Consider the following 25,488-nt stretch of genomic DNA (forward strand, 5'->3'; position numbering starts at 1 on the left):
AACACCAAGTCCAGTTCTTGATAATTCAAGAACATTTTATTCTTCTGATAAAAACACCAACTTCCTGTCTGTGGTGTGGGATGTTGTCCTGAAAGGACATTCAGAACTGACCTGTTCCCGTGTTAATGCAGACCGTCAGCCAGTGTTGAACATTAACTTTTTCTCCTCTGGTGAATTCTAAACTCTACCAGCAACTCATATATTTTACCAGGCACCATTTGTAATTGCACAATTGTGTGTACCCAACTTCTGTGTACTTTTTCTTTTTCTTACCTTGAAAAAAACAACAAAACTAAGGCACACTTCCCAAAAATTATTTACTTATGTCATTATTATTAGGTGATTAATTACTTTCATTCTCCCACACACACACACACACACACACACACACACACACACACACACACACACACACAAACCTTGCTTATCTTATGCCTGCCTTATGCCTGTTGTTGTCTGTCTTAATGCTTCAGCTGAAAACCTCAACCAACAGTTGAACAATTATTGCTGGGCTCTATGGCATGCTCTCTCTGCTCTCTCCTCTCCACTGCTGGTGCCTCCAGGCTCACTACACTCAGATGATTGACTCGTGATGGTGGTAAAGGTGATTTGTTGTCAGCCTGGCCCACAGGCCCTGGCTAGTAAATGCATCAAATTCACCTGCCACTTCACAAATTCAGCCATCCACATAATTTCCAACCCTGCCATCAGCTGGAAGACAAGCCTTGTCATCATAGACGACAACAGTGAAAATCAAAGACAGAGCTACGAAAACCTCCCACCAATAATATTTGACCAAACTAAGGCATTTCGTTTAGAGTTGAAAAGTAGTTAAAATATTTGTTCTGTTAATAATCAGTAAAAGTAGCTCCATTTGGTAGTTCTGCAATCACTCATAGAAACATCTGTAGCAGTGGTGGTATATATATTTTTTTTTACCTTGATGGGAGCAAGGAAGCGGTCCAGGATACTAACAGCTAACACCAGGGTCTCTGGGTACAGCTGCAGTCTGCTGTGGAGCTCTGTCAACCAGCGCACGGCCTCATCCCGCTGGGCCGGGGAGATGTCTGTATCCTACAACAGACAACAAACAATAATGTTAACAACATCAACTGCCCAATCTCACTAGGCCTTGGGGATGTTCGTACTGACCACAGAATCATTATTCCTGTCCATGTTTCCTCAAGAGGACAACAAAACATGTCATCATACTTATTTATCCACTTTCTTACTTTGATGGAAAGGCATCATTATAGTTTTTATTCACGGAAACCTTGTTTTCACCGAAACTAACCTGGAGCAGATTTTCTGCACAATGCCTTCTTTGTTGAGATGCATTTGATAATCACAATCCAGCTTTAGCAACGTTTTGTGGTCTAAGCAAATTAAACATTCTGCTAATACAAGAAAACACTTTTGACAGTTGTGGCGAGATCACAGAGGAGTTATTTGTTATGCTGAGGACAGAGAATCATGAGGCAGAATGTTTTCCCATGATGGAAACAAAATGCTTCGATATATCAAGATATTTCGTCTCCACTTTAGAAATGGGTAATAAGGTAATATGCTATCTTTTGAATAAGATAAGCGCATGTAATTACATGTATGTGCCTATGGGATGGCACCTATTTTACATTTGTGGACGAAAGAACCATTTCTGTACAAGTATTTTGTTTCCTTCATTAACCCATTCTATTGGCCTGAAAATACAACCCACAATATATATACAACATAAACATAATAAAAACAGATTCCAATAATTTGCAAATGAAATGATTTTACGGATCACAGTTTTACAAAGTGTTCCTGAGTCCATGTAGTAATCTCCTTTCTTCAATCATGTGTTCACAAAGTGGTGAACCTCCTCCATCCTTGCTTGTGAACGACTGAGCCTTTCCAGGATGCTCCTTTCATACCCAATCATGATACTATGAAAACAGTCTTTTGTCGCTCCTGCCCCAACTTGTTTGAAATGTGCTGCTGCATCAAATTCAGAATAAGCAGATATTTACAAAAATCAATGGAGTTGACGAGGTCAAGCATTAAATATATTGTCTTTGTACTGTTTTCAACTGCGTATATGTGAGGATTAGCAAATTATCACATTCTGTTTTCTTTTACAGTGTCACAACTTTTTTTGAATTGGGACTGTATCATTAAAATAAAGGTTCCTTTGAATTAATGTCAAAAATCTGTCTACATCTACATTGTGCCATTTCTATTGATACATGATGATGATCCAACAGCCTGGACATACAAAGAGGCCCTGAGTGCCGAGAAGCTTCTCTTTTTAAGGCTGCGATGCTATTTCAGGGCAATATTTGGCCTGGTTTCCACTACAGGGCCAAACAACACAGGATTTTACCCAACTGAATCACCTAGTTTGGATATTAAGTAAGGACCTGGGGGAGGCCTTTGTAACTGACATACTTCCGGCAAAAGGACAAACAGGATCTTCGTAAACCAGCTTGACAACTAGACCAAACCTAATCCAAAAACATTCCAGTAATTGCATTTGTTAACCATCTGACAACTGAAATAATTCACGAGCTCACATTTCCTTTTCTCATGTTTCTATCAAATGAAAAATACTGTATGAAGATTGATTTATGTACAACCTTTCAGTCTGCATACTCAGCGTGTTGGACTGAATTTTTAAACTGAGGCCAGGACCAGGAAAAAACTGCATCTAATGATGGTCTGAAAGGGTCAACATGTGTTATTTGACCTGGGTCTCAGATACAATTGAGCATTTTATTTTTTGTCTCAATAATAATAATAATAATCATAAAGTTGGAAAATATGATGAATGGTTGTTGTAATTATTCTGAAGGATAGCTTTTAATAGCAGCTTTAGAAACCAAAAACTATCTACATTAACTACATAAGGTTGAGTGGTGGCTCCTAATGTTGGTATCAGTACATTTTCAGTTCATTGCTCATAGATATTGCCCCCCGTGTGGAGAGACAACACTGTCGTGAGGGCTACTTTTAAATGGTCTGTTTCCTTTATCACAAAAACATTTCATATCATTTCATTTTGTACGTGAACATCACTGGAAGCATCAAATGTTTGCCATTTTTGCTTAAAATGTGATTTAAATGATTGATTACCCCAATAGCTGTTGATTCATTTTCTGTCAATTAATTAATCAATCAATCTTTGAAGCTCTCGCAAACAGTAAAGACTTCTGCCATGACTCCCAATACAACTGAAAGCTCGAACATATGACATCACAATATTTGTTTTGTTTTGTTCTTGTGAAAACATATAAACATATACAAATTACATCAACAAAAACGCATCTTTGTGAATTGCCTTAGTAATCACAGAGATACACTGAAAAAATGCCTAAATTTCAGACTTCAACATTCCTATCAATTCTTAGTTTTTATTTTTTGCCTGATTTGTCTAAGAGCTGAAATCCCAGGCTCTCGCAGTGGAATGTGTAACATTAGACTAGCAGCAGGGTTCAAAGGGTAGAGGGCAACTGATCCTGTTAGCCAACAAATCAGCAACTTGACACTGTTCAGCCTCTCAGCTCTTAGCTGCCCAAACTAAAAACAACTGGCCTACTTCCTCTATGTTTCCACTGCGAGACAAAAACGACTAACCTGGTAGTGACAGGCAGTTTCATTTAGTTTTCTGCTTCCTTCACATTGGATGTTGTTGGTCAGGTTCCTCAAAGTGCTTCACAGCCTGACACGGAAAACACTTGAGCTCAGCAGTTCTCCAACTGGGCAAAGCCTAGGAAACATCCTGCCTCCTGAGTCAGCTGGCGGTTTGCAGGATATAGGTCTGTCTCTGTTGTGGAGGTTTTTTAGAGAGATAGGTAGTGCGCACAGGCTAAGGCCCTCCACATGCAGCCACTAAGAAACTCCAGGAAATTAATCTGGTTACTCTGGATTTAGTCATATCTGTCAGAATAACTCTAATCTATCATGCCTTTCAGAAGGCAAACAACAATCTTCTGGAGTCCTACAGCACAGCAAGTCTCCTCTACAGGTAACCAGGTACTACAGCAGGGGGATAAAACGATCTTGAATGGGACCATAGTAAAATTTACGTTGATAACAATAACCTTCGAACATTTTTACTCAATATAGATAGATCTAAACATCCCATCATACAGCAGAGATAAACATGTCAATAGCCAGTCAGTCTGCAGTTTTTGGCTTGCACGTCGAAGTTCACACCCATTTTCCACTGCAAAACATTGATCTACAGAGGAAGAGAGTGGATCTCCCCTGGAAAAGAGGAAAGTAATGAGTGGAACCAAGGCCTGCAGAAGTGTATTTTATCCAGCAACCCTACCTTTGTTCATATGCCTCTGAGGACACCAACTGCCTCTGTGACCTCACCTGTTTACATGCTGCTAACCTGGCCAAAGGCACCGATACATGTCATTACTGCGTCTGTGCCATAATTTACAACCTTTATTGGCCTCTTCATTATCAGCACAAAAGTATAAATAGGTAGGTCCGGGGCTTAAATAATTTGGGCATTAGGGCATTTGTTAATCTTCAAATAAAGTCTGGTTTATCTATATAGCTCACTATCACGTCCAGTATCTCATTAGACTTTATTGGCCCCCATAAACAGTGGTTTCTGAGCCACTTCAAGCTGTTTAAGGTCTTGGCCTTTGTTTAGGTTATTCCTGTATTGTTCCTCCAGGATATGTTTGAATGTGAGGATGTAAGATGCTAATTTCCCTTATTAACCCTTTACTAATTTCATTTAAATTTAAGGTCATACTGAGGAAAATGTTTGTCTTGTGATCGTTCTATATATCCAGACCCAGTGAATTAATAAATACTGAAAAATCACCAAAAGTAATTCTTGGCTGGAGAACAGAGGTTTCCCTGATTAGCTAACCTGGCTGTACTATGGGATCCAAAGCCAGACAACAACAGAACAGGAGGTGTACTGTGTTGCATTGGCCAGATTTATCCAGCAGAGACACGGACATGCTGCAATGACTCAGCAGCAGCAGATCTGGATTAGCAGTCAGAGATTAGCCCACTGCTAATTCCACTTAATTTGAATAGCACACGTTTAGATCGACTGTGAATATGGAAACAAAGAGCAGGCAGGTGCAACAGTTTCACCAACAGAAATAGTGAGATGCATCTCATACTGCTCTGCTTTAGCTACTTCAAAGATAAGGGAATGTTGTGATTTCCAAGAGAAATGGACAAATGATTATTTCTGATGAAGTAAAAGGCAAGCCAGTGTGCCTGTTAGTTTGTCGGGATGCACTTGCAGTGATAAAAAAGGCCAATCTCAAGCATCATTAAAGCTTGAAACATACTAAACAGAAAGAGTTGCAAGGACAAATGCTCATGGATAGAGTCAATGCTTCTACAAGCAGCTTTCACGAGACCACATTCTGACAGAGACAGTGCAATGCGGCAACTTTTGTGGTGAGCGAGCTAATAGCTAAGAAGTTGACCCCTCTTTCAGCACCAGACAAAGTAAAATTGTTCCAAAAAAATTGTGTCTTGTCTGGAATAATTCATAGAGATGAAGGAAAACCTGTTGTGAAACTCAGTGATAGTAAGAGCTGAACCTCCAGTGGCTTCTCAGCTCTCTGCTTTCAAATGTGAAATCATTTGAGTTGTAGCAAGTGTACGTGGAATGAGGTAAAGCTGTGCATTTTCCTACCCTGAAAAGAAGAAAAGCCTGCAGTGACATTTGAATATGCTGCTGAGTGTAAAAACTCCTTCAGGCATTTAGTGAGAGGCTTCATGATATGAAAAGTAAACAAAAGGAACTGAACATAATTGCTACACTAATATGTTCAGCGGAATCAACTGATGTGTCTGACATCCTACAATTTAAAGTCACTGAGCTCCAAAGAAATGACAAGCTCAGAGCTAGGTACAACCTCCCTCTGCTCAAGTTCTATAAACTAGGTGTGATCTGAGGATTTTCCCATTCTGAGGTGACAGAAGGCACTGAAGTTTGCATCTCTGTTCGGGACAGACTACTGCTGTGAGCAGCTCTTTCAAAACTGCAAAGACCCAGTTCTGCTCAAGACTGATTGACCCAGACCTAGAAAATCAGCTGCAAGTAGCATCATCTTCACTACCATCTGACATTAGTGTTAAGTGTTCAATAATTTAGTATGGCCCTTAATGCCTGTTTTAAACGAAGAAATGGTCCTTGATAGGAAAAAGGTTCAACGCCCTCGTCCTACATGCTTGGGAAGCGAGGGGTGAGACGAGAGGTATTCAGTTGGTTACCATCAGCAACCTTACTGCTAATGACACTAAATCCTACACACTGTTCCTTAAACTAATTACTGTTTAAACACAAAGTCTTACTTAACCTTGTCCTGTATGAATGTAAGGCTGTAGCATTACTTAGAGTTGGCAATCGTTCATGCTAATAGGCTATCATAAGGAATGAGTGTAACTAGCACATAGCCATGAAATCTCCATAGGCGAACATTTAGAATTTGGAATGGGTAGTAAATAGCTCAGTGCACTGCCACAGGAGGCCATCTTTGCCAAAATTCATTTTGTGAAATTTGTGCCTTACTAGATTTGCCCCAGTCAACCATAATTGGTATTATTGTGAAGTGGTAGTGCCCAGAAGCAACAACAGCTCAGCCACAAAGTGGGGCCACGATTGCTGAAGCACAACATCAGCACCCCAACTGTATACTGAGAGCTTCATGAAGTGGGTCTCCATGGCCGAGCAGCTGCATGCAAGTCTGGCATGGTGAACTTGAAACACCTCCGCAGAGCTCTGACCTCAACCCCATTAAACACCCTTGGGAGGAATTAGAGTGCTGATTGCAAGCCAGGCCTTTTCATTCCACATCTTGAAGCTTGATCTTAAATTCTTACACTTCAAAATCTTGTGGAAAGCCCACCCAGAAGAGTGGCCACTGTTATAGCCGCAAAGAAGGGTCCAACTCCAGATTAACGCCCGTGGTTTTAGCACAGAATGCCCAACAAACTCATATTGGTGTGACAGTCAGGTGTCCACTCACTTTTGGCCATATATTGTACCTTTGGCCAGGTAGTAAACCTAATCATGCATACACATGCACCACAAAAACACTTAACTGATCAAATTTATGTGATTTTGTGTTACCACGACGACTACTACTACTACAGTGCCTCTCAGGTGTATTTGGACACCAGTATTAGCATTCAGTAGGCAACAGACCTCTATTTCTAATTTGTTTCCCACTGGGGAGGAGGGGTGTGTGGGTGAAACAATGAAACCAGGGAGAACAACACCTTCACCAGGAGGCAAAAAGAAATCCTGTTATGTCACAGGACAATTGCCATTCTGTAAAATATGTAACTGGGGAAACAAAATCTACCACAACACAGCTACAATGACAGGGCTGACCTGGGTCATGACCTGATAGAGAGGAAGTGACAACTGGACCTGGCGACGAAGCTAACGGGCTCAATGAAGGCCCATACTGCTCTTTCAATTGAAGAACATATTACATGTAAAAAAAATAATTACCGTTAATAATTTAACATGTACTTAATAACTCCCTCAATCATTTGGATTTGATAGATAATATGGAATAATGTCCTTCATTTAGGTAATTTAAAACTAAGATACATCATTATTATCTAATTAAACAAAGAAAACTTAAGATAAACTGAAATAATTAAAAAAATGAATTAGAATGAAAAAGACAAAAAGATACTACAAATTTATTGCAAACAAAATCTCCATCTCAAGTAATGTCATTTATTTTGGGACTCAAAGTTTTCTTTGAAAGTTTGAACGTTAAATTACGTTACTCTTTCAAAACATTAATGTATTTGAGTATTCCTGAGGCAAGGAGGATCGTAAAGTGTGCGATTTCATTTCATAAATGGATAGTTACATAGCTGGATTATTTAAAAGAGAAAACACTAATTTGTTAGGAAGAGTAACAGCTGAATGATGTCTTTTCCTCCCTGTCTGCCTGTCTTGTATCAAAGAGTGTTGTTTAATATATTCCTGATTTGGATCATCATCAGGAGTTAATCACATGCACAGATATTTTTAGAAAAAGTGGGCCTGAAATGATCAAAACTTGTGGCTTGCCAAATTCTAATGACCATGCTTGTTAGCAAAAGAGAGACAGCAGAGCCGCGGTTGTCCTCAGTCTAGCATTAATAATGCCATGCTATATCCAAAAAACTTGTCATGCTCATAATTTACAAATAAAGTTCTCTTACATAAAGTCAACTTTCATTATCTCAGGTACACCATGACATTACTTTAACTTTGTGTATGAAGTCTTGATTCAAAATGGTGATCCCTGCTTGACTGGGGGAGGCTCAACGAACAGTTTGCAATAATTTGTAAAACATCCTATCAACGCTAATCTGCCAAATCTCTTAAGCAGTTGACCTCCAATTTCAACTTCTTTTAGAAATTCTGCTTCAACTGCTACTTCAACCTCGTTCAGTGCTTCATTTTCAGCTCCTGCCATACAAAAGCTACAAAGACTCAACGTATAAAGCAAGTGAAACTATTTTAAATGTTTCAACTGCAAATTTTCAGCAGCGACCACATTCAGAAAAATGAAACATGACAGTTTAACTAACAATAAACAAAATCATTCTGCTATGAGGAAAATTATGAAATAACCAACAGTAGCACCCCTGTGGAATTCTTGCACCATTTTTAAGAATGATGAAATCAATTCTTGTGAAAATCATTGATTTCATCAATTTCAAATCATGATTGTGAAATAATTACTTCATGATAGTTACAAGCAAAAAAATCTTGCCACGTCAAGATCATTGCATAACTCTGGATGGAAATTTGGATCACAAGAAAACAGGCATCTTTATAAGTTCCTCTCTGGTTGTCTACGAAATTTTAAAGTCTGCTGTTTTTGATCACGGAAACCTTTTCTGATGTCACAGTCTGGGAGACCTGCAGGAAACATCTGGCTGTGACATCATATCATGGACAACATGAGCCAAACTACTAAAGGAAGTCAGTTATGAAGTGCTTAAGTTAATACCTTACTTCAGACTGCTGCCTGAGTCAGACAGTACGGAAATACGCAAAAGGTAGAATCAGTAACTCAAACTGCAGCTCCTGAAAAGATCCTTCTCAATGTTGAGATGCATTTTGTCAGTGCAATATATTAGTTAATGAACTGAAATAACTAGAAGAAAATCCTCACCAGTGAGGAGGGCTTCTTTGGCACGTAGATCCTCCACATCTTGGCTTCCCTAGAGGCGGCCTTTTCGAGAAGAAAAGACAGCCTCTGGCGTCCCCAGGGTTCGAAGAACTTCATCCTTTCCTCCCCTGGTTGAGCCTACCTCCCCACTGGATACAGCTACCTGCACATGGACACAGCACATCATATACTGCCACTCACATATGTAATCCAGCAAAAACTGGTGACCTTGATTTATACGTCACACTAACACTGACGTGCGGCAGTGCTGGTTGATGTAATTTTATGAGACAACATTCTGTATCAACTAGTGCAGTTCCTGTACAAAGCACTCATGTTTGGTGGAGGCTACTTTCTTGAGGCTTTCTTCAGAACCACTCATTCAAACAACTTCACACGACACCGCACTTCCTTGTATCCTCAGCAATACAACCACAAAGTATGAAGTCTATTGGATGAACAGTTGTCAAGAAAATTGAAGGACAGACATACATACAGTACCAGTCACAAGTCAGGACACACCTTCTCATCAAATGAATGGAATGGATTTCTTTATTTTCATAATTTTCTACATTGTAGATTAATACCAAAGACATCAAAACTAACAGAGGAAAACATGTTTTATATTTTAGATTCTTCAAAATAACCACAGTTTGCCTTGATGATAGCGTTGCACACTATTGGCAGCTAGTGTGCACAGTTAACCAGCATGGCTACCACAACATTCTGCAGTGACATGCCATCCCATCTGGTTTCTGCTTCATGGGAACATCATCTGTTTTTCAAAAGGACAATGTCCCAAAACACACATCCAGGCTATGTAGGGGCTCTTTGACCAAGAAGGAGAGTGATGGAGTGCTGCATCACATGACCTGACCTCCACAATCACCAGGCCTGAACCCCATTGAGACTGGTTTGGAGTTTGGGATGAATTGGCCTGCAAAGTAAAAGCAAAGCAGCCAACAAGTGCTCAGCATATTTGGGAATTACTTTGCTGGAAACCTATTCCAGATAACTACCTCATGAAGCTGGTTGAGAGAGGGCCAACAGTGTGCTAAGATGTCATCAAAGCTACTTTAAAGAATGTAAAATAGAAAGCCTACTTTACTTAGTTCATACTTGTTTGCTTAATACATCACTTAATATGTGTTCTTTTATAGTTTTGATGTCTTTGGTATTAATCTGCAATGTACAAAGTAAGAAAAATGAAGAAAAAAACATTGGCTGAGAAGGTGTGTCTGAACTTTTGGCTGGTACTGTACATACAGACAGACAAAGACTTTATCACAGTTTAATGGACTGTCTAGGCTACATTTTAAGAAAAAATGTCAGTGGAAAATGGAATTGAACATTACAATTTCAGAGGAAGAATGGAATCATATATGTATGCAATTACTGCCGACATCCACAAATTCACATAAATTGTGAGAATTTATTTGGAAAAATCTAGTGTTTTTTATAACACATAAAAATAAAAAGCAAACAATGTGTAAGGCATATGTGGACAAGCAGATGCAAATCATATACCTATCTTCTAAAACTGCCAAGAGTTAGAGCCATTTTAGAATACAGTGAATTTGATATTGAATGTGTTACATTTTATAACTGGGCAATGTGACAAAAGTGGTGCTGAAGGAAGAAAACTACAAATGGCAGGAAAGACAAGAAACTGGCTTGATATGACGCCACCCTGATGTACACAGTGGTTAGATATAATATAGGAAATATTTGTGATAGAAAAACGATTTATTCCCTACCAGAAAAAGAAGATGAGTTCAGCAGAAAATGAATTAGGGTAATAATGCAGTTTCATTAACAATAACCTGAACTATTGTATACAAATTCTAACAAGCAAACAGTACTGTGTACTGTAACCGCATTACGAGTTGTGAACTGTAACCCCCTATTTGCAGTTTGTTTTGATGTTTTTTGTTTTATTTGTATATGTGCAAAGATAATAAAGACTGAAGTGTTAAAAAAAATCTCCTACATCTTGATGTTTTGAGCTTACTCTGTAGTTGAAGTTGTATATTTCGATGTTATGTTTTTATTTTACTTGAGTATGTATAAAAGTAATAAGGAAATTAGTGTTTCTACAAAAGATTCTTCTCAATCTGTATAGTTTGGTGACCAAGGGGGCATAGGAGGTACATTCAATGTGCTCATGTATAGCAGTGTACCAATGTTTTTTTGCTAATACAACATTGGGGTTGAGAACATGTGTGTGAATAACTGTGTAAGGTAGGATGTTTTCATGGAAAATATTAACTGGAGGTGGCCTTTTTAGCGTGTGACCCCTAAAAAAGAAGCAGTACCTGTTTGCAGCCTCTCGTCACAGGTTGCATATGTTTACAAATTGCCCAGTTAGTCACAGAGTAGCTTTTCTGTGTCAGGACGGACTTTTTATGCTCTTTTATGGGACTTCGGTGTAGAATTACTGAGTAATTCACAATAAAAAAAAAAAAATCAGAAGGAGAATAGGACTGGGCCGTATGACAATATATACTGTGTGAAAACATAAATTTGTCAATTATCAGAGGTTTTGTGTATATTGTGGTTACTATCCTTTTAATAGCTTTGAGGGGATTGGTTGTTGGACAATGTTGCAAACCCATAAGCAGGGCAATGGTGAATTTGTTGGTTATTTAATTTGCACAAAGCAAAGTCAAACATTAATGTTTCAGCTATGAACATGTCTCAATAGATGAGAAAATTCAAAATACTAGGATATAAAATCAGACACACTAGGATGTAGAAAATGAATCAATAGAATAGATTTTATTGTTTTCATGTCCTGTTAATAACGGAACAAACCCGACATGCAAAGCTGACTGGAGCCACTGTCACAGAAAGTCTGAGGTCATGTTTGTTTACTATAATTTATCAGTGTAGTTAACAGTTCCCACATGGTTCAAGCAGACCCCAAGTAGACCATGTTAGCCTTAACAATTTCTTTTAGAACAAGTTTTGTGCTTGGCGTAACCTTATTTAGCATAGTTACATAATAGCCTCCTAACTAACATAGCCTCTGACATTAGATAGTTTTGAGCGTTGCTTACAGCACTCAAAACAGCAACCATCTAAAGAGAAAACTCCAAACACTTCTCATTTCGTTGGGAAATACCTTGAACCACCTGCGGGAGGCCCCATAGTTTTGGGAGCCTCCCGGCCCGAAGCAGGTGCACTACAAAGGGTTTCCTTCATCTATTACCCTGAATACGACTATTCCTTGGATGGGAGAATATTTCACAGCTTGGCGTCGTTAGCAACTCGCTAGCTAACATGACGCCGCGCACAAACTGGTACGTGTCTAACGTAACTACAGGTTGAAAACATCGGTCACCACCCTCGGACCGTGTTGTGTAAAAGGAGTTTTTACTCCGTGTTCATGGTGACAACTGTGCGAACTATAAAACAGGCTAGGGACATTTAAATGGCTGACTCAGATCCAGTAAATAGTCGGCGCCCCGAGCCTTACCTCCCCTGCGAAGCGGAGAAAACCACAGTTGGATTTCATCCGGTCCACTCAATTCCAGGATTAATAAAGGGGTGAAAGCGGGAGTCCCGTTCTTGAGTTTATTCGTCCATCTTGGCGTCCATGGTGCTAACTGTTGGGGGAAAGGGGTTGTTGTAAAAAATATAGAAAAATAAAAGAACGGAATATAGACAGCTACGTCTACTTCCGAGGAGGGGACAGGGGGAAGAGAGTCGACCCAGGCTCCGCCCCTCCAGGCAGGGCCACAAACAGAAGCTGAACAGCCAAAGAGCCGACACTCAGCTAAGGAGGACACCAACAATTCACTCCGGAGGGTTATCTGTTGTTGTTCACTTAGCTCACAGGATTATGTAGTCAATGGTTGAGTCAGTGTATTAGTTTATATGTACTGTATCATTAAACATGAGACTTAACCAGGTAAAACAATAGTTGTTCAGTTGGCTCAACTAAAGTCTAAACAGCATTACTGGTTTAATTATCTCATTTTATTTGTCATATGATAACGATTGTATTGAGAAATCAAGCATAAATACAGCAACCAGATGGCACTAGCTCACATTAAAGTGAGTAAAGGAGCTGTGTTTGGCAAGTAGACCGTGGCTTAAAACCACACCTAAAGCTAACCAAATTGTTTTGTTGCCCAAAACCCATCCAAACGACAGAAAGCTGAAAATTAAAAATAATAATAATAAAAATAAAAATAACAGGTAAATTAAGTCTGAAAATAATATGTCAACAATTTAACAGTAACTTCCACCAGGACACAAAGCCTGGTCTCCTGAGTGTCTTTTTGGTCAATTGTACTGATGGACCTGGAACAACATCAGCTATGATGTTGTAGGAACAACACTAACACGGCGTTATCAGATGAACACAGACGTGCAGTGTTCAGTGTTGTGCTGTATTATGCTACAGGTAGAGGAGGAATGATGATAAAGAGGCCTCCTGCCGGATTCAAGTGACTTAAGAAGTTTGTGTCCAGACTGGGAGGGGTCGGCCACAGTCTGACTTGCACGCCTCAGGGTGCTGGATGTGTTTCCCCTCAGTTTTTCTCACTGACTAACTACCAGCTGCCACAAGAAGCACATCCTCTGCTGAACATCAGCTCTCTCACCAAGACAGCAGAGGATGCAATTGACTTCCTCCAGATAATGGCGCCCAGGAAGTGGAAGTACTCTGGGGAGCCACACAGGGTGATGGGAGCAGGTGGGGCTTGGGTCTTTCTGTAATCCATAACCATCTTCACTGTCTTTAAAGAATTGAGCTCTAAGTCGTTCTACCTGCACCAGATCACCAAATGGTCAATCTCCCACATGTTGGCAGACTCTTCCCCACCAGAGATGAGTTCAATAATGCAATCTGAAATGCTGGACAAGCTAATTTCTCCAAGCTCAGTGATAATCAGAACAATCCAAAAATCCTCTTCTCAACAAATGACTGCCTGATGAACCCTGTCCCCTTAGACTCTGGAGGTCTTTTCTCCATATCTAGATGTGAAGAATTTGTACAGTTGACCACAATATTCTCATCTACAGACTTAAGTGGTTTAAGTCATACCTCCCAGGTTGAGAATTTTTTGTTGCCTTTGATGAACACTCCTGTCAGAAATATGCTATGAACTGTGGCATAATACAAGGCTGGCTCCTAGGTCCTCTCCTTTTCAGTCTTTATACTGTGTTCTGCCCCTTGGCAGTGTCATTGATGCCATGTCCTGTGCATGACATCAATTTTTTCAATGAAAATGACACTGAACTCTATATTGTTGTGTCTCCTGATGACACGAGCCCTATTGAGGCCCTCCACAAGTGTATTTTAGAAATCAAGCCTTGGATGACTCAGAACTTCTTTCAGCTCAACCAGGATAAAACAGGGGTACATGTCATTGGAGCAGGGGCACACAGAGAGGAACTGACCCGTAAATTGAAGTCACTGGCACTCCGTCCCAGGCACCAGATTTAAAACCTAGTTGCCATCATGGATTCCGATTTAAGTTTTGTGCCCAAATCTGCTGGTCCTCTAGTCTTTGTCCCTTGATTATTCCTAGGGTCCGGTCTAAGACCAAAGGTGATGCTGCTTGTAGCCATTATGGCCGCAGCTTGTGGAACAGCCTGCTGGAGGACCTGAGGAGGGCAGAGAATGTGGATATTTTCAAAAGCAAACACCTCTTTAGCCTTGTCTTTATATGGCATATGTGTATATCGACTTGCACTTTTACAAATGTTTCCTTTTCTAATTTATTTCTTATTTACTTATTTAGTTTTTGTAAAACTTCTGTTCTTTTTAACTCTTTATGTTCATCACTTGGAGTTGCAGTTGATGTATGACTTCTGCTATATGAATAAAGTTTGATTGAAAAAGGAAATGGCCAGTAGCCCCCATTTACATCCAAACATAAATCAGCAACGCACTCAATGCTTTTGTTATTCACTGATCAGGTTGCAGGCGTGAACTTTTTTCATGGTATAATGTGGTATGAAAAGTGACGGTCCAGGTAACTGGCATATCTGGTCTGTCAGGTCCAGAGTGAAGAGAGGCAGGGCAGACTCGGCCATCTGGGCTGGAAAAATGCACAAAGAAAAATGCTGTAAGAATATTCAACAATGGCATTGTTGCACTAAAGAAATAAAAGTGATAGTTATTTCGTAATAGTTAGATATTTTTACATAATTGAATGTGGATTTTAAAAACAATATTTGGAAGTGAAAATTTTTTTAAAGACAGGGTAAAACTACGACTTGTGGTGACACTGTGGTAGTGTTGTGTGACGTGGGGAGCGAGTGTAACAGTAGAAAAGATGGTCCAATGTGCAATTTATAACATCAGTTTAAAATAAACCTACGCCGGACGAAAATGCAGTGTGGTTATTTCCTTATAACCAGGCAATCACATTTTCTGGAACATTTTCTTTGAAAGTTGATATTTGAGGACTGACTGACTGAGGACTGTTTACTGAAGAAAAACATCAGTAGCACACTGAGAAATGCTACTTCTCAAAAGAGTATTTATACTAGTTTTGCTCATTTAAAACAATTTTCAATATGGAAATCCTGCCTACTGCAGTTTAAGTATAATATCAGTGTTGTTAAGATGTGAACCCCAGGTGTATACAGTGTGTGTGTGCATGCATGGTACCTATAGGCATCAGTCATACCCACTTCTTGCTGAGTAAGCAGGTCCTCAGCCTGACCTCTGGGACCTCTACGTTCCTGCATCCACTGCCATGGGTGAGAGCATCTCTATGGTAACTGTTTCCTTCAGTGACAAGCTGCGTCCCAATGGGCTGGAAGCTGAAAAAATCAATTTCATTACAAGCAAACTCAACTCTGCTTTACATGAAAAAATGCATTTGAAAACCAACCCAACCAAAGGAACTCATATTTACTGCACATAGGGGTGGGGGTTTATTTTTTGAGTGTGGACACAGTTGTGATAGATCAGGCAGTTTGTTTCAGAGAATATGACCAGTTTAATACTTGTACTGTTAAAAACAACAACAAAAAAACAAAAAAAACAAACAAAAAAAACAAAACAGAAATTACCCGTAATCTTAACATAAGCAGATGAGCTATGCAAACTTTCAAATTCATGGTGGGGTTTTCTGTAACTTGATGTAACCCAGGGATCTGTGATTTGGATCTGTCCATTTGGGGATGTGGTGGCTCCTCAGTAACTCTTAGGTAAAGATGTATTTGCGTTTTTGTTTTCAACTACGACATTAACTGTTTTGAATAATTCACTCCGAGGCATTATGACAACAAGCACAACTACATAAATTATTTTCTGACATCGGGTGTCCGTTATATTGATGTCTAATTGCCTTGTAACAACTAAAAAGCAGATTGTTGTCAACTCACTTTCTTGCCACTCATTTGACTGTGGTTAGCAGTGCAACAAACTCACAGTCAGACCGAAAACCGTTTTGAACATTCACAGACGTTTCTTTCTGACATTTATCATACAATTCGTCGAAGACAATTAATAAAAGACACTACGTAATGGTAAGATTGCATCAGGACTCTGCACGGCCATGACCCAATCACAGCATCCCATTTTGGGCGGACTATTTGAACGTTCAACACTACGGCTTTCTGATTGGCTAATGGAAACATCAATCAGAGGGGGGGTCGTCTCTCATGTAATGCACGGGTTGTATTTCGATTCTACTTGCATTGTCGGTGGAGTAAAGATTGATTACTAATATCAAGTACAAATGAATAATCGATAAAGTTACGAAGTCAAAATGATACGAAAGCATGAGTTGTAGGCATTCATGTGTACCGTTAAGGCCGAAAGAGGGTGATTTCTATGCCTTTCTGTTTCTTGAACCCTAGCCTTTGATTGGTTGGTGCTATGTGACGTTGACGTGTGGGCGTGAGCGTTATGAACATCAACAAAAGAGAGAAAAGGGAGAGAAAGGAGAAGACTACAGAAGACGAAAAGGACCGTACGTTACAGCAGAAGAGAGAGAGCTATGTGGATTTAACCTGAAGTAAAAGGTAAACATTTGAATTCTGTTGAAATGATACTTCTATTGAACATACTTTTAGCGTTTGCTGAACTACATTTACCTTACACTCAATGCTAACTCGAAAGGAAAGAAGAGAAAAAGGCTGAGGGAAGTGAACGGTTGCTAAACGTTAATTTAGCTGATATGTTAATTAACAATAGCCAACGACTCTCCGAAAGAAATTGTGTACCTCTTTCTCTTCTGCAAATGATTTTCCATCGCACTCCTACAGGAACGTATGAAATGTTATGTTTGGTATGTCTAGTTAGTTTCAATTTCTGTACTAGAAAAATACCTTTCATAGCGACTGTTTCTTTTTTCTTGTCGTGGTATTATGCTTTAAAATAACTATTTTTAATCGGTGTGCACGGACGATTCCTTTCCTACAGCTAGAGATGTTTTTCCTCTCGTCTGTTGTTGGTACCTCTTGGACCCGTCTGCTGTTCAAAGCGGACCTTATTTTTTTTTAACCACGGTTATATTCAAAAAGAGAAACCACCACACGCGCATTTTAATCGGTGCGATGAATTTAAAGTCTGCTATAAGCTATAAAACACTAGTTTTGTGTTGCTAACCGTGTTGTACAGTATAATATAATAGACCTTTAACGTATAAGGAATGAAAGAAATCAGCCCCTCCCCCGCTCTTGCCAGAGAGGATTTAAAACGTTAGCTAAGCTAGCTGCGGTTAACATTAGCTTTTTCAGCTACCATCGACTAAAACGATAAAATAGAGGCTTTCCAGCCGGGTGGCTTATGTTTTAGTGTATTTTAGGTTGTTTATGAACAGGCCGCACTTAGGGAAAGCTGTTGTTTTTCGGTCAAGAGGACAGAGAAGGCGTCTACCAGCGGAAATCTGACACCGGAGCCCAGCTGAGGGAAGTGGGCTGGGCTCTGAGCTGTGACCCCTGTTAAGACTGAGGCAGACTGTAGGGGCTGAGAGCGAATGTAGGCCGATCATATACAAACAAATATGCCCCTAAAGAAAGAAACCCTGGTTTACTAAGCATTGATAAACAATGAAATTACAACAGTTGTCAAATTGACTGGATTTTTTCTATTTTATTAAGATTTGTTTTTTGTTCTTTGTGGATTGCATTTATACTGTGGACTGGTCAGACAGTACTCTGCCATGAACGCCTGGTCATGTCTTGTGGCTGAATCTTGGTGCTTTCGCTTTCTGCAGTGTGGTGAAAATAAGAGATCACTTGCTCCAGTGCCAGAGACATGGACGCCTTCAAGCTGATGAAGGAGCTGAGGGTGAATTATGAGCAGGAGGCTTACTACCTCCCTAAAGAGACTGGGCTGAGCCTCATCGAATCCACAATGCAGGTGAGCACATTTGACAAAGTGGATCATTAACCCACAGTGTAGTCAATAAATGGGAAATCTTCTGAACGTTGCCCACAAAGTCCAAATAAGTTGTATAATAACACATGCTATGTCATATTCTGAGTATGACCTGCTTGGTACTTCTCTGTCAAATGTAATATAATCAGTGTTGTGACTGTAAAACCAGGTTAATCAATAGCTCAATTTTTTGTCCAGGATGACAGTCGGATCTCAGCCAAGTGCAGAGATGCCAAAGTGGAGGATCTGTGGAGTCTGACCAGCTTCTTTGGTTACAGCACGCACACCTTTGTCCTGGCTGTCAACCTGCTGGACAGATTCCTGGCCATGATGAGGGTATGAAGTGTTCACAGCTAACAGTCTGGTGACACATTGTCTTTTTGTGTGGCTTGTAAAGGCCTGATTCCTCCCCAGTGACATTTTAACAGCAGATATAGAAACAAATAAGTTCAACCAAATACATTGACATGGTTTAGTTAAAAATATTCTGAAATCAAGATATTACATTATGTGCATTAAAATGTTTATAGAAAGAAAGAAAGTGCAAGATTTATGTGTAAATTAGTTTTGTTAGCTCCTTCTATTGCTAATCTACGCAGTGACCAAAATAAACAGCAGCCTGTAAGTTTTAATAATTGGTCGATGTAACTGGCTTCAACTCGGTGATGTGAAATTCTTGCTCCCAAAAGTCCCCTTCAAACTGTGCCTTACTCACGCGTTGTCCACCTCAGATCCAGCCAAAGCACCTGTCCTGCGTCAGCCTCAGCTGCCTCCACATGGCGGCCAAAGTGACGGAGGAGGAGTGCAACCTGACGCCAACCGACGAGCTCATCCGCATCGGACAGTGCAGGTTCACTGTGTCCGACCTGGGGCGTATGGAGAAGATCGTTGCTGAGAAGCTCAACTTCAAGTCCAAAGCCATCACTGCCTTAACCTTTCTGCACTTGTACCACCAGATTGCACTTTCACACTCCACGGACAGGTGAGGCCATCACCTACAGGGAATTATCAGCAACTTATATCTCGATGAAGTATCCTACTGCCGGTTGTCCTTGAAATCATCAGTTTTTAGATTTGTTAGCCTTAATTCATTTCTATGAAAACGACTTGTAGAATCTTGAAAATTTAAGTCTTTTTTGCTTTTGCTTTTGTTTCACATCTCTGAGTGTCAACACAAAATACCAGAGTTCAGATCAGTGTGTAAACACAAAGTTTTTCCCATGATTTGATGGGTGGATCTTCTCCAAACTACTTCTGGTTTGTCACAGCAGCTCAACGTCTGACCGTAGTGCACTGATAAGATTTGTTGTCGGCTGTCACTGGCACAAACACACCCCTCTTAGATAACCGTGACACAGTGTATTGCTATTATATGCCCTACTTTGGTTCAAAACCCAGCACATACAGTTCACAGTGGATTTTTTTTTCAGTTTTAGCAGTCTCAAAGCTCTCAAAAATCTTTGGATGAGTCACTACCTACTTTAGGCTTCTCTTCTATTCTACCTACTGGGAGAGGTGTTGATTCTAAATTGATTGCAGTTGATTCTGTCTGGGGCACATCACTGATCTAAAAACATCCCTGAACCTGTCTGTGTCTGTGTGAACAGGAAGGAGACTCTGAGCCTGGAGAAGCTGGAGGCTCAGCTCAAAGCCTGTCTGTGCCGGATATCCTTCTCTAAAGCAAAGGTAGGAATTCACCACAGGGGTCAAATGTCAGACAGGATGACAGCAGTTCAGAAGTCTAATGACACGTTCGGAAATTAATTTTGTTATGTTGCTGTTAGTTTTACAACAACACTGAGATTCTCCTGATTCACCCCTTCACTTCTTATCTCTGTCTATCCATTTGTCCATCCAGCCATCCGTCCTAGCCTTGTCTCTCCTGAGGCAGGAGATTGCAGCCGTTCAGTCGGAGGACATGTTGGAGATAGCCTATCACATCCAGAGACACTTGAAGGTAAACATGCATGCCTTTATTACACAACAGCTCATCCAGGGAGGGAATGTAACACCTGTGGAAACACAGTGTCATGGAAAGGCTTTTCTACAACAGAGGCAACAGCCCTCACAATGGCAGCTCGCAGCAAAAGAGGAAATGCAAATCTAAAGTTTTAATAACCTTCAATAACCAAATCATACTTTGAATGTCGCTGAAATGTGTGGCACCATGCATCAGGGATTTGTTGCTGGTCCACGATGTACAACGTGCATCCACTAAAATGGTTTGTTTTTGCCACTGACTGGCTCAGATTGTTATTCTAAATGTTTTCTAAGTTATGGAAAGGATCCCTTTTTGGTGAGGAGTAGAATCCTTTTTGTTTAACCAGAAACAGCCGTTGTGTCGCTCTTGCCAAAGCCACCAGACTCCATTTACAAAAACAGTCATTTTATCATCGTAAAACACACTTCATTCAAACTCAACAGAAAAGAAATAAAACTCATCAAACCCTTCTTGGTTTGTCTTTCCACTGTTCCAACAACTATCTTCTGCTCAGGTTTGGTGTAAATACACCCATAATTAACTTAAAATGTGTACATTAATAAAACAGTATGTTTACAGACTAGTAGCTCTGAGCTGACTAGTGAGGGTAACAACGTTTAATCAACAAGTAGACTAATTGAGCTCATCCTTACTACAGAGACAGAAATTAACATGACAAACAGCTTTATTAAGCAGCTGTTTCACCTGCAGGCTTATGACTTCAAGGCAGATTTCTGACAACTGCCCAGTGTTTGCACCTAAACTGTTGATAATATCAGGCTCTTCCAGCCCCATTCTCCTTTACCTAATCATCTGAATGGAAATGTTTGTTTTTTTTCTCAGGACATCTTGTGTTCATATGCCCTTTGGTCACATTTCTGTTCCGCCTCCCTGCCATATTTACGTATTGCTACAGTTATTTAAGAAACTTTTCAGCTGTTCCGCTGTTAAAAAATTTTTTATTCTAAATCTGAAAAAAGTGTTTTCACTATAAAATTGAGTTTGAGATCAGGGTTATTTTAGGTCTGCTACAGTGATACTTTTACTCTTCAGCGTGTTTTGTCATTCAAACCTTGACACTTATGTACACTTCAATGTTGAGATGTTACATCACACGCTGGTCAGGTTTCAGTACAAACCTACTGGAGCGCTTTTAACCTGGTTTCTCTTAACCCCCTGACCTGGAAAAAGATACCAGGGTTCTGTTTACAGAAACCCCGCAACATACGGTTAGGTGTTAAGTAATTAGATTATTTTACATACACTGATGATGTCAGTCAGCCAGTGAACAGGGCAGAGGGCCAAACGGCTAAACTGAACTGCTGTGTGGTCTGGTTTTAGATTGCAGACGGTGAGCTCCTGTTGTGGAGTGAGCGCGTGGCTCGGTGTCTGTCGGCCTACGCCTCCCCTGAATGCAGCAAGCCCAACCACAGGAAGTTGCAGTGGATTGTGTCGAGGCGGACTGCCCAGAACCTGCACAGCCACCGCAGTGTCCCTGAGCTGCCCACCATCCCCGAGGGTTGCTGGGACGAGAGCGAGAGGTCAGAGCCACAAATGCACCTCATCAGGATACTGTCAGACACCACAACACACCTGAATAGGATCCTATAATATACTAGAAGTACCATAAGTGGATTAAAAAACGCTGAAATAATGAATCACATCCTTCATGGAAGACATCCACTGCTAATGTTGCTCATGGTTTTTGATATTTGGTGCTATAAACACACAGCACAGTGCTGTGTGTTCAAACTGAACTTCAGCAGTCAGACTCAGAGTTGCTTCACTAACCAGTGGCTTGTGTTGGGTTGACTTTTCATTCTGATACAGACGTCAGACAGACGTCATGCGACTGCTCATGGCCTGTATAATCTGCTGGAAAATACCAAACACTCCAGACAACAGCAGAGGCCTTTAAATTTAAAAGGAACCAGACACGCCCCGTGTGTCACCACACACACCTCATGTTTCAGTATGTATGGCTACACCACACCGAAACACTGTAAAAAGTCTGTCTTGAAGGCTGATTTGGATCAGTTGGAAGTGGAAATGTAAACTTTTTTTAAAGTGTAGTTCAAGGCACTAGTAGATGAAATGAGTGCTTTTGCTTTTTGAGGTGGTTATTTTTTTTACAGTATGCTGTGTGTGCCGTAACGTCCTCTGATGCAACCAGATGTGCAGCAAAACACAAGTTTCTGATGTGTTGTAAGAACACGTCACACACACAGACCAGCCCTCCACAGTCTGAGCTTGTCAGGGCCTCTCATATCTCCTAGCACTGCATGCTGGGATGTGTACGAGTTGCTGGTCACGTCCCACTGACACAGACGTTTCCATGACATCACATGAGGCCACGGTGCCCTGCCTTTATGTAACACGGGACTTTGGAGTAAGTCAGCTTTTAAAAAGAAAGAGAAGGAAGTGAACAGGGAGACGTTTCTCAGCTGACTTCTGTAAACGGTGATATTTAACACAGAGAGCAGCCGTCAAACCAAAGCCAGAAACTGCCCTGCTGCTCGTCACACCTTTGTTTGAATACTTCCTCTATGACGTTAGATTTCAGCATCAGCAGATGGTAACAGACTGACAATCGGCTGAGTCACACTTCATCTGGCACAAGTCAGAACACGCGATCAGCTGATGAGAGATGGCAGCAGATCAGTCTGTTTGTTGAAATCTGTGTTGTCGTCCTTTCCTCGCTGAAGTCATGTCTTCTGTCCCAGTGTGTCATAATTGTTAACAAGCTCAGGAATAAAATCCTCAGACAGCGAAGTGATGCTTATTTTCACTACTGGTTAATCCATATCTCTTATTCAAAGTGTTATCCATATTTCATGTTTAGTCTTGAAACATCACAAATTCTGACTGTCACAACTTCCCCATGGTTGTTTTTCACCACATACACAAGTATTAAATGTGGAGTGAAACATTAGAAAAGTTGTGAAACAGAATCCAGACTTTACCTGAAAGTGGTTTAATCAGCTGTGTGTATAAACACTGAGTGTGTATAGTGACAGCGTATCCCTGTGTGTGTCTCCACAGTGAGGATTCATGTGAGGACGTGATGAGTTCAGGTGAAGAGTCTCTCAGCAGTTCTCTGGGCAGCGACGCCGAGGGGCCCTTCTTCCCTCTGCACCTCCGTCACCAAAAACACCGCCAACACCTCCACGCCTGACGCCGCCACGTGCCTCACTGTCCCCACCCGCCTCCTCTAACCTCTTTACCTGATGTCTTTAATTTATTGTTTAATAAGCTCTGGTGCTGGTGGGAAATCGCACAACAGCTGACAGCTGAGCAGTCCAGACTCTTCCTGGTAGACTTGGTAGTTTTTAGTTTGTAGACACATTGGTGCATGTTGAGATGTCACATTCCAGGATGCAAGATTTCTAGGATTCGAGTGATGTTGTACGAAATTTGGTTTTATGGTGCTGAGCTAGCAGACATTGCTAAAAATATTCAATGCCGAGATGTCAAGTCAGACCAGAAAAAGTTGGTTATCAACAAAAAGAAAAATGGCTAAATGTGGTGTTTATTTATTAGAATGTTGTTTGACTGTTAGTAATTTAAGACTGTTTTTTTATCAAAGGTAAGGAAGAGTTTTCCTGATGCACAGAAGCTGAGAGCAGCTGCAGGCTCGTTATCGTGGTGATCATGACTTCATGATCTTGAGATGATAAATTCCACCCTCGCATACGCTCGTATTTATAGTTTAAGATTGAGAAGGAAAGCACATTGACAGCAAGATGTACCCACTGTTGTCTCAGGATCAGCTTTTTTTTTTCCTCGTGCTGCAAATAGCAGCTTCCTTTTTGCTAATTTGGTGAAACAAGCTTAGATGTCAACTGAAGCTCTGAGTTTTATTTTGAACTTGACAAGTATTGAAAGGTGAACTTAAATAGATTCAATAAGGGATTCGAAGGGATTTGCTAAAATTCTGTTTCAGCCATACGCTGGTCAGGTTTTGGCCTCCGTCGCTTGTTGGTCTTGATGATGAGATGAATTACTCCTACGTGACCTAGAGGTCATGGGACCTGGCCTGGGTCAATTCCAAACTGTATTTAGTTTAATCAGGCCTCTTGCTCTACTTGGCTCTGTTTGGATCACCGCATTTTGGATTCTGTCCAGTTATATTAGTGCGTATTTCAGATTGGGTTTCGGTTTCCATGTCTGTTTCAGTGATGAAGACCTCTAGGGTAAAGTCTTGATCACCACCAAGTGGTCTATATTATCTGGATAACAGGGTTACAAATGAAACTGGAGCATTGTTTGTCATTTCTTGAGATAACTGTATTGTGGAAACTGTTAGCGAGCACAGCTGCTCTCATGTTCTGTAGAAAAGTTTCATTTGCACAGTTATTTGATTTCAGTTCAAGTGTTAAATGGGCACACTGGAGGTTTGAGTGTGTGTCTACAGGGAAACTGATGCATCAGAAACTGTTCACTGAGCGTTCAGAGCTCTTGGTGTCAGGACAGTGGTGAAGTGCCTTGCTCAAAGGCTGCAGGCAGAGAGATTTAAAACACTGTCTTTCACTTCAGATTCAAGCCCTGCTGACACCACCAAGTGTTCAGATAAAACATTTAACAAGTGTGTGTTGTGGATGTGTTTCATTTCAAAGTTGCCAATTTTAGGATGTAGCTTAAAAAAGTCTGGTGTTTTGAGAGAATGTTGTATGAACAAAATACTGAGTGTCAAAAAAGTCTAAAAAATGCTAAAAATGAAAAAAAATGTTAATACAAAAACATGTAAAACTGTAAATGATGTACAAAAAAATCTGTTAATAGTTATTTATTCTTTTTGTCACCTGTACTGAAAAAAGAAATCTTATAAAAAATATTATTTTTTATCCGCTGTCTCTCTTTTTCTTCCATCTGACATTTCCAGAATGAAATATGGAAATTTTTAAATTGTGTCACAAAAGCAGATATTAAACACTATGATACACTTTGACTCATTATGCAATGAAGAAATCTACATTCAGCACCAGTCTACATGC

The 25,488-nt window shown here is 40.3% G+C and overlaps 2 protein-coding genes across 2 annotated transcripts in view; one reads left to right on the forward strand and one right to left on the reverse strand.

Annotated features, from left to right (window-relative positions):
- Positions 1–12,869, reverse strand: part of ccni (cyclin I) — a 20,455-nt gene extending 7,586 nt beyond the window's left edge. The window contains exons 1-3 of the mRNA XM_041959756.1: positions 12,640–12,869; positions 9,165–9,324; positions 940–1,074 (exon numbers count right to left, since the gene is read on the reverse strand). Coding sequence (XP_041815690.1) covers positions 940–1,074; positions 9,165–9,278 — 249 coding nt within the window. The 5' untranslated portion in view covers positions 9,279–9,324; positions 12,640–12,869. The remainder of the gene's footprint in view (positions 1–939; positions 1,075–9,164; positions 9,325–12,639) is intronic.
- Positions 12,870–17,057: 4,188 nt separating this feature from the next.
- On the forward strand, positions 17,058–25,304 carry ccng2 (cyclin G2). Its single transcript, XM_041959977.1, has 8 exons — positions 17,058–17,153; positions 18,350–18,495; positions 18,712–18,849; positions 19,245–19,495; positions 20,121–20,199; positions 20,372–20,470; positions 21,836–22,035; positions 23,537–25,304. Exons 2-8 carry the CDS (start codon positions 18,391–18,393, stop codon positions 23,667–23,669), a joined length of 1,005 nt encoding a protein of 334 aa, XP_041815911.1. The 5' UTR covers positions 17,058–17,153; positions 18,350–18,390; the 3' UTR covers positions 23,670–25,304.
- Positions 25,305–25,488: the final 184 nt, after the last annotated feature.

Source organism: Chelmon rostratus, chromosome 19, assembly GCF_017976325.1.
Source record: "Chelmon rostratus isolate fCheRos1 chromosome 19, fCheRos1.pri, whole genome shotgun sequence".
NCBI classification, from domain to species: domain Eukaryota; kingdom Metazoa; phylum Chordata; class Actinopteri; order Chaetodontiformes; family Chaetodontidae; genus Chelmon; species Chelmon rostratus.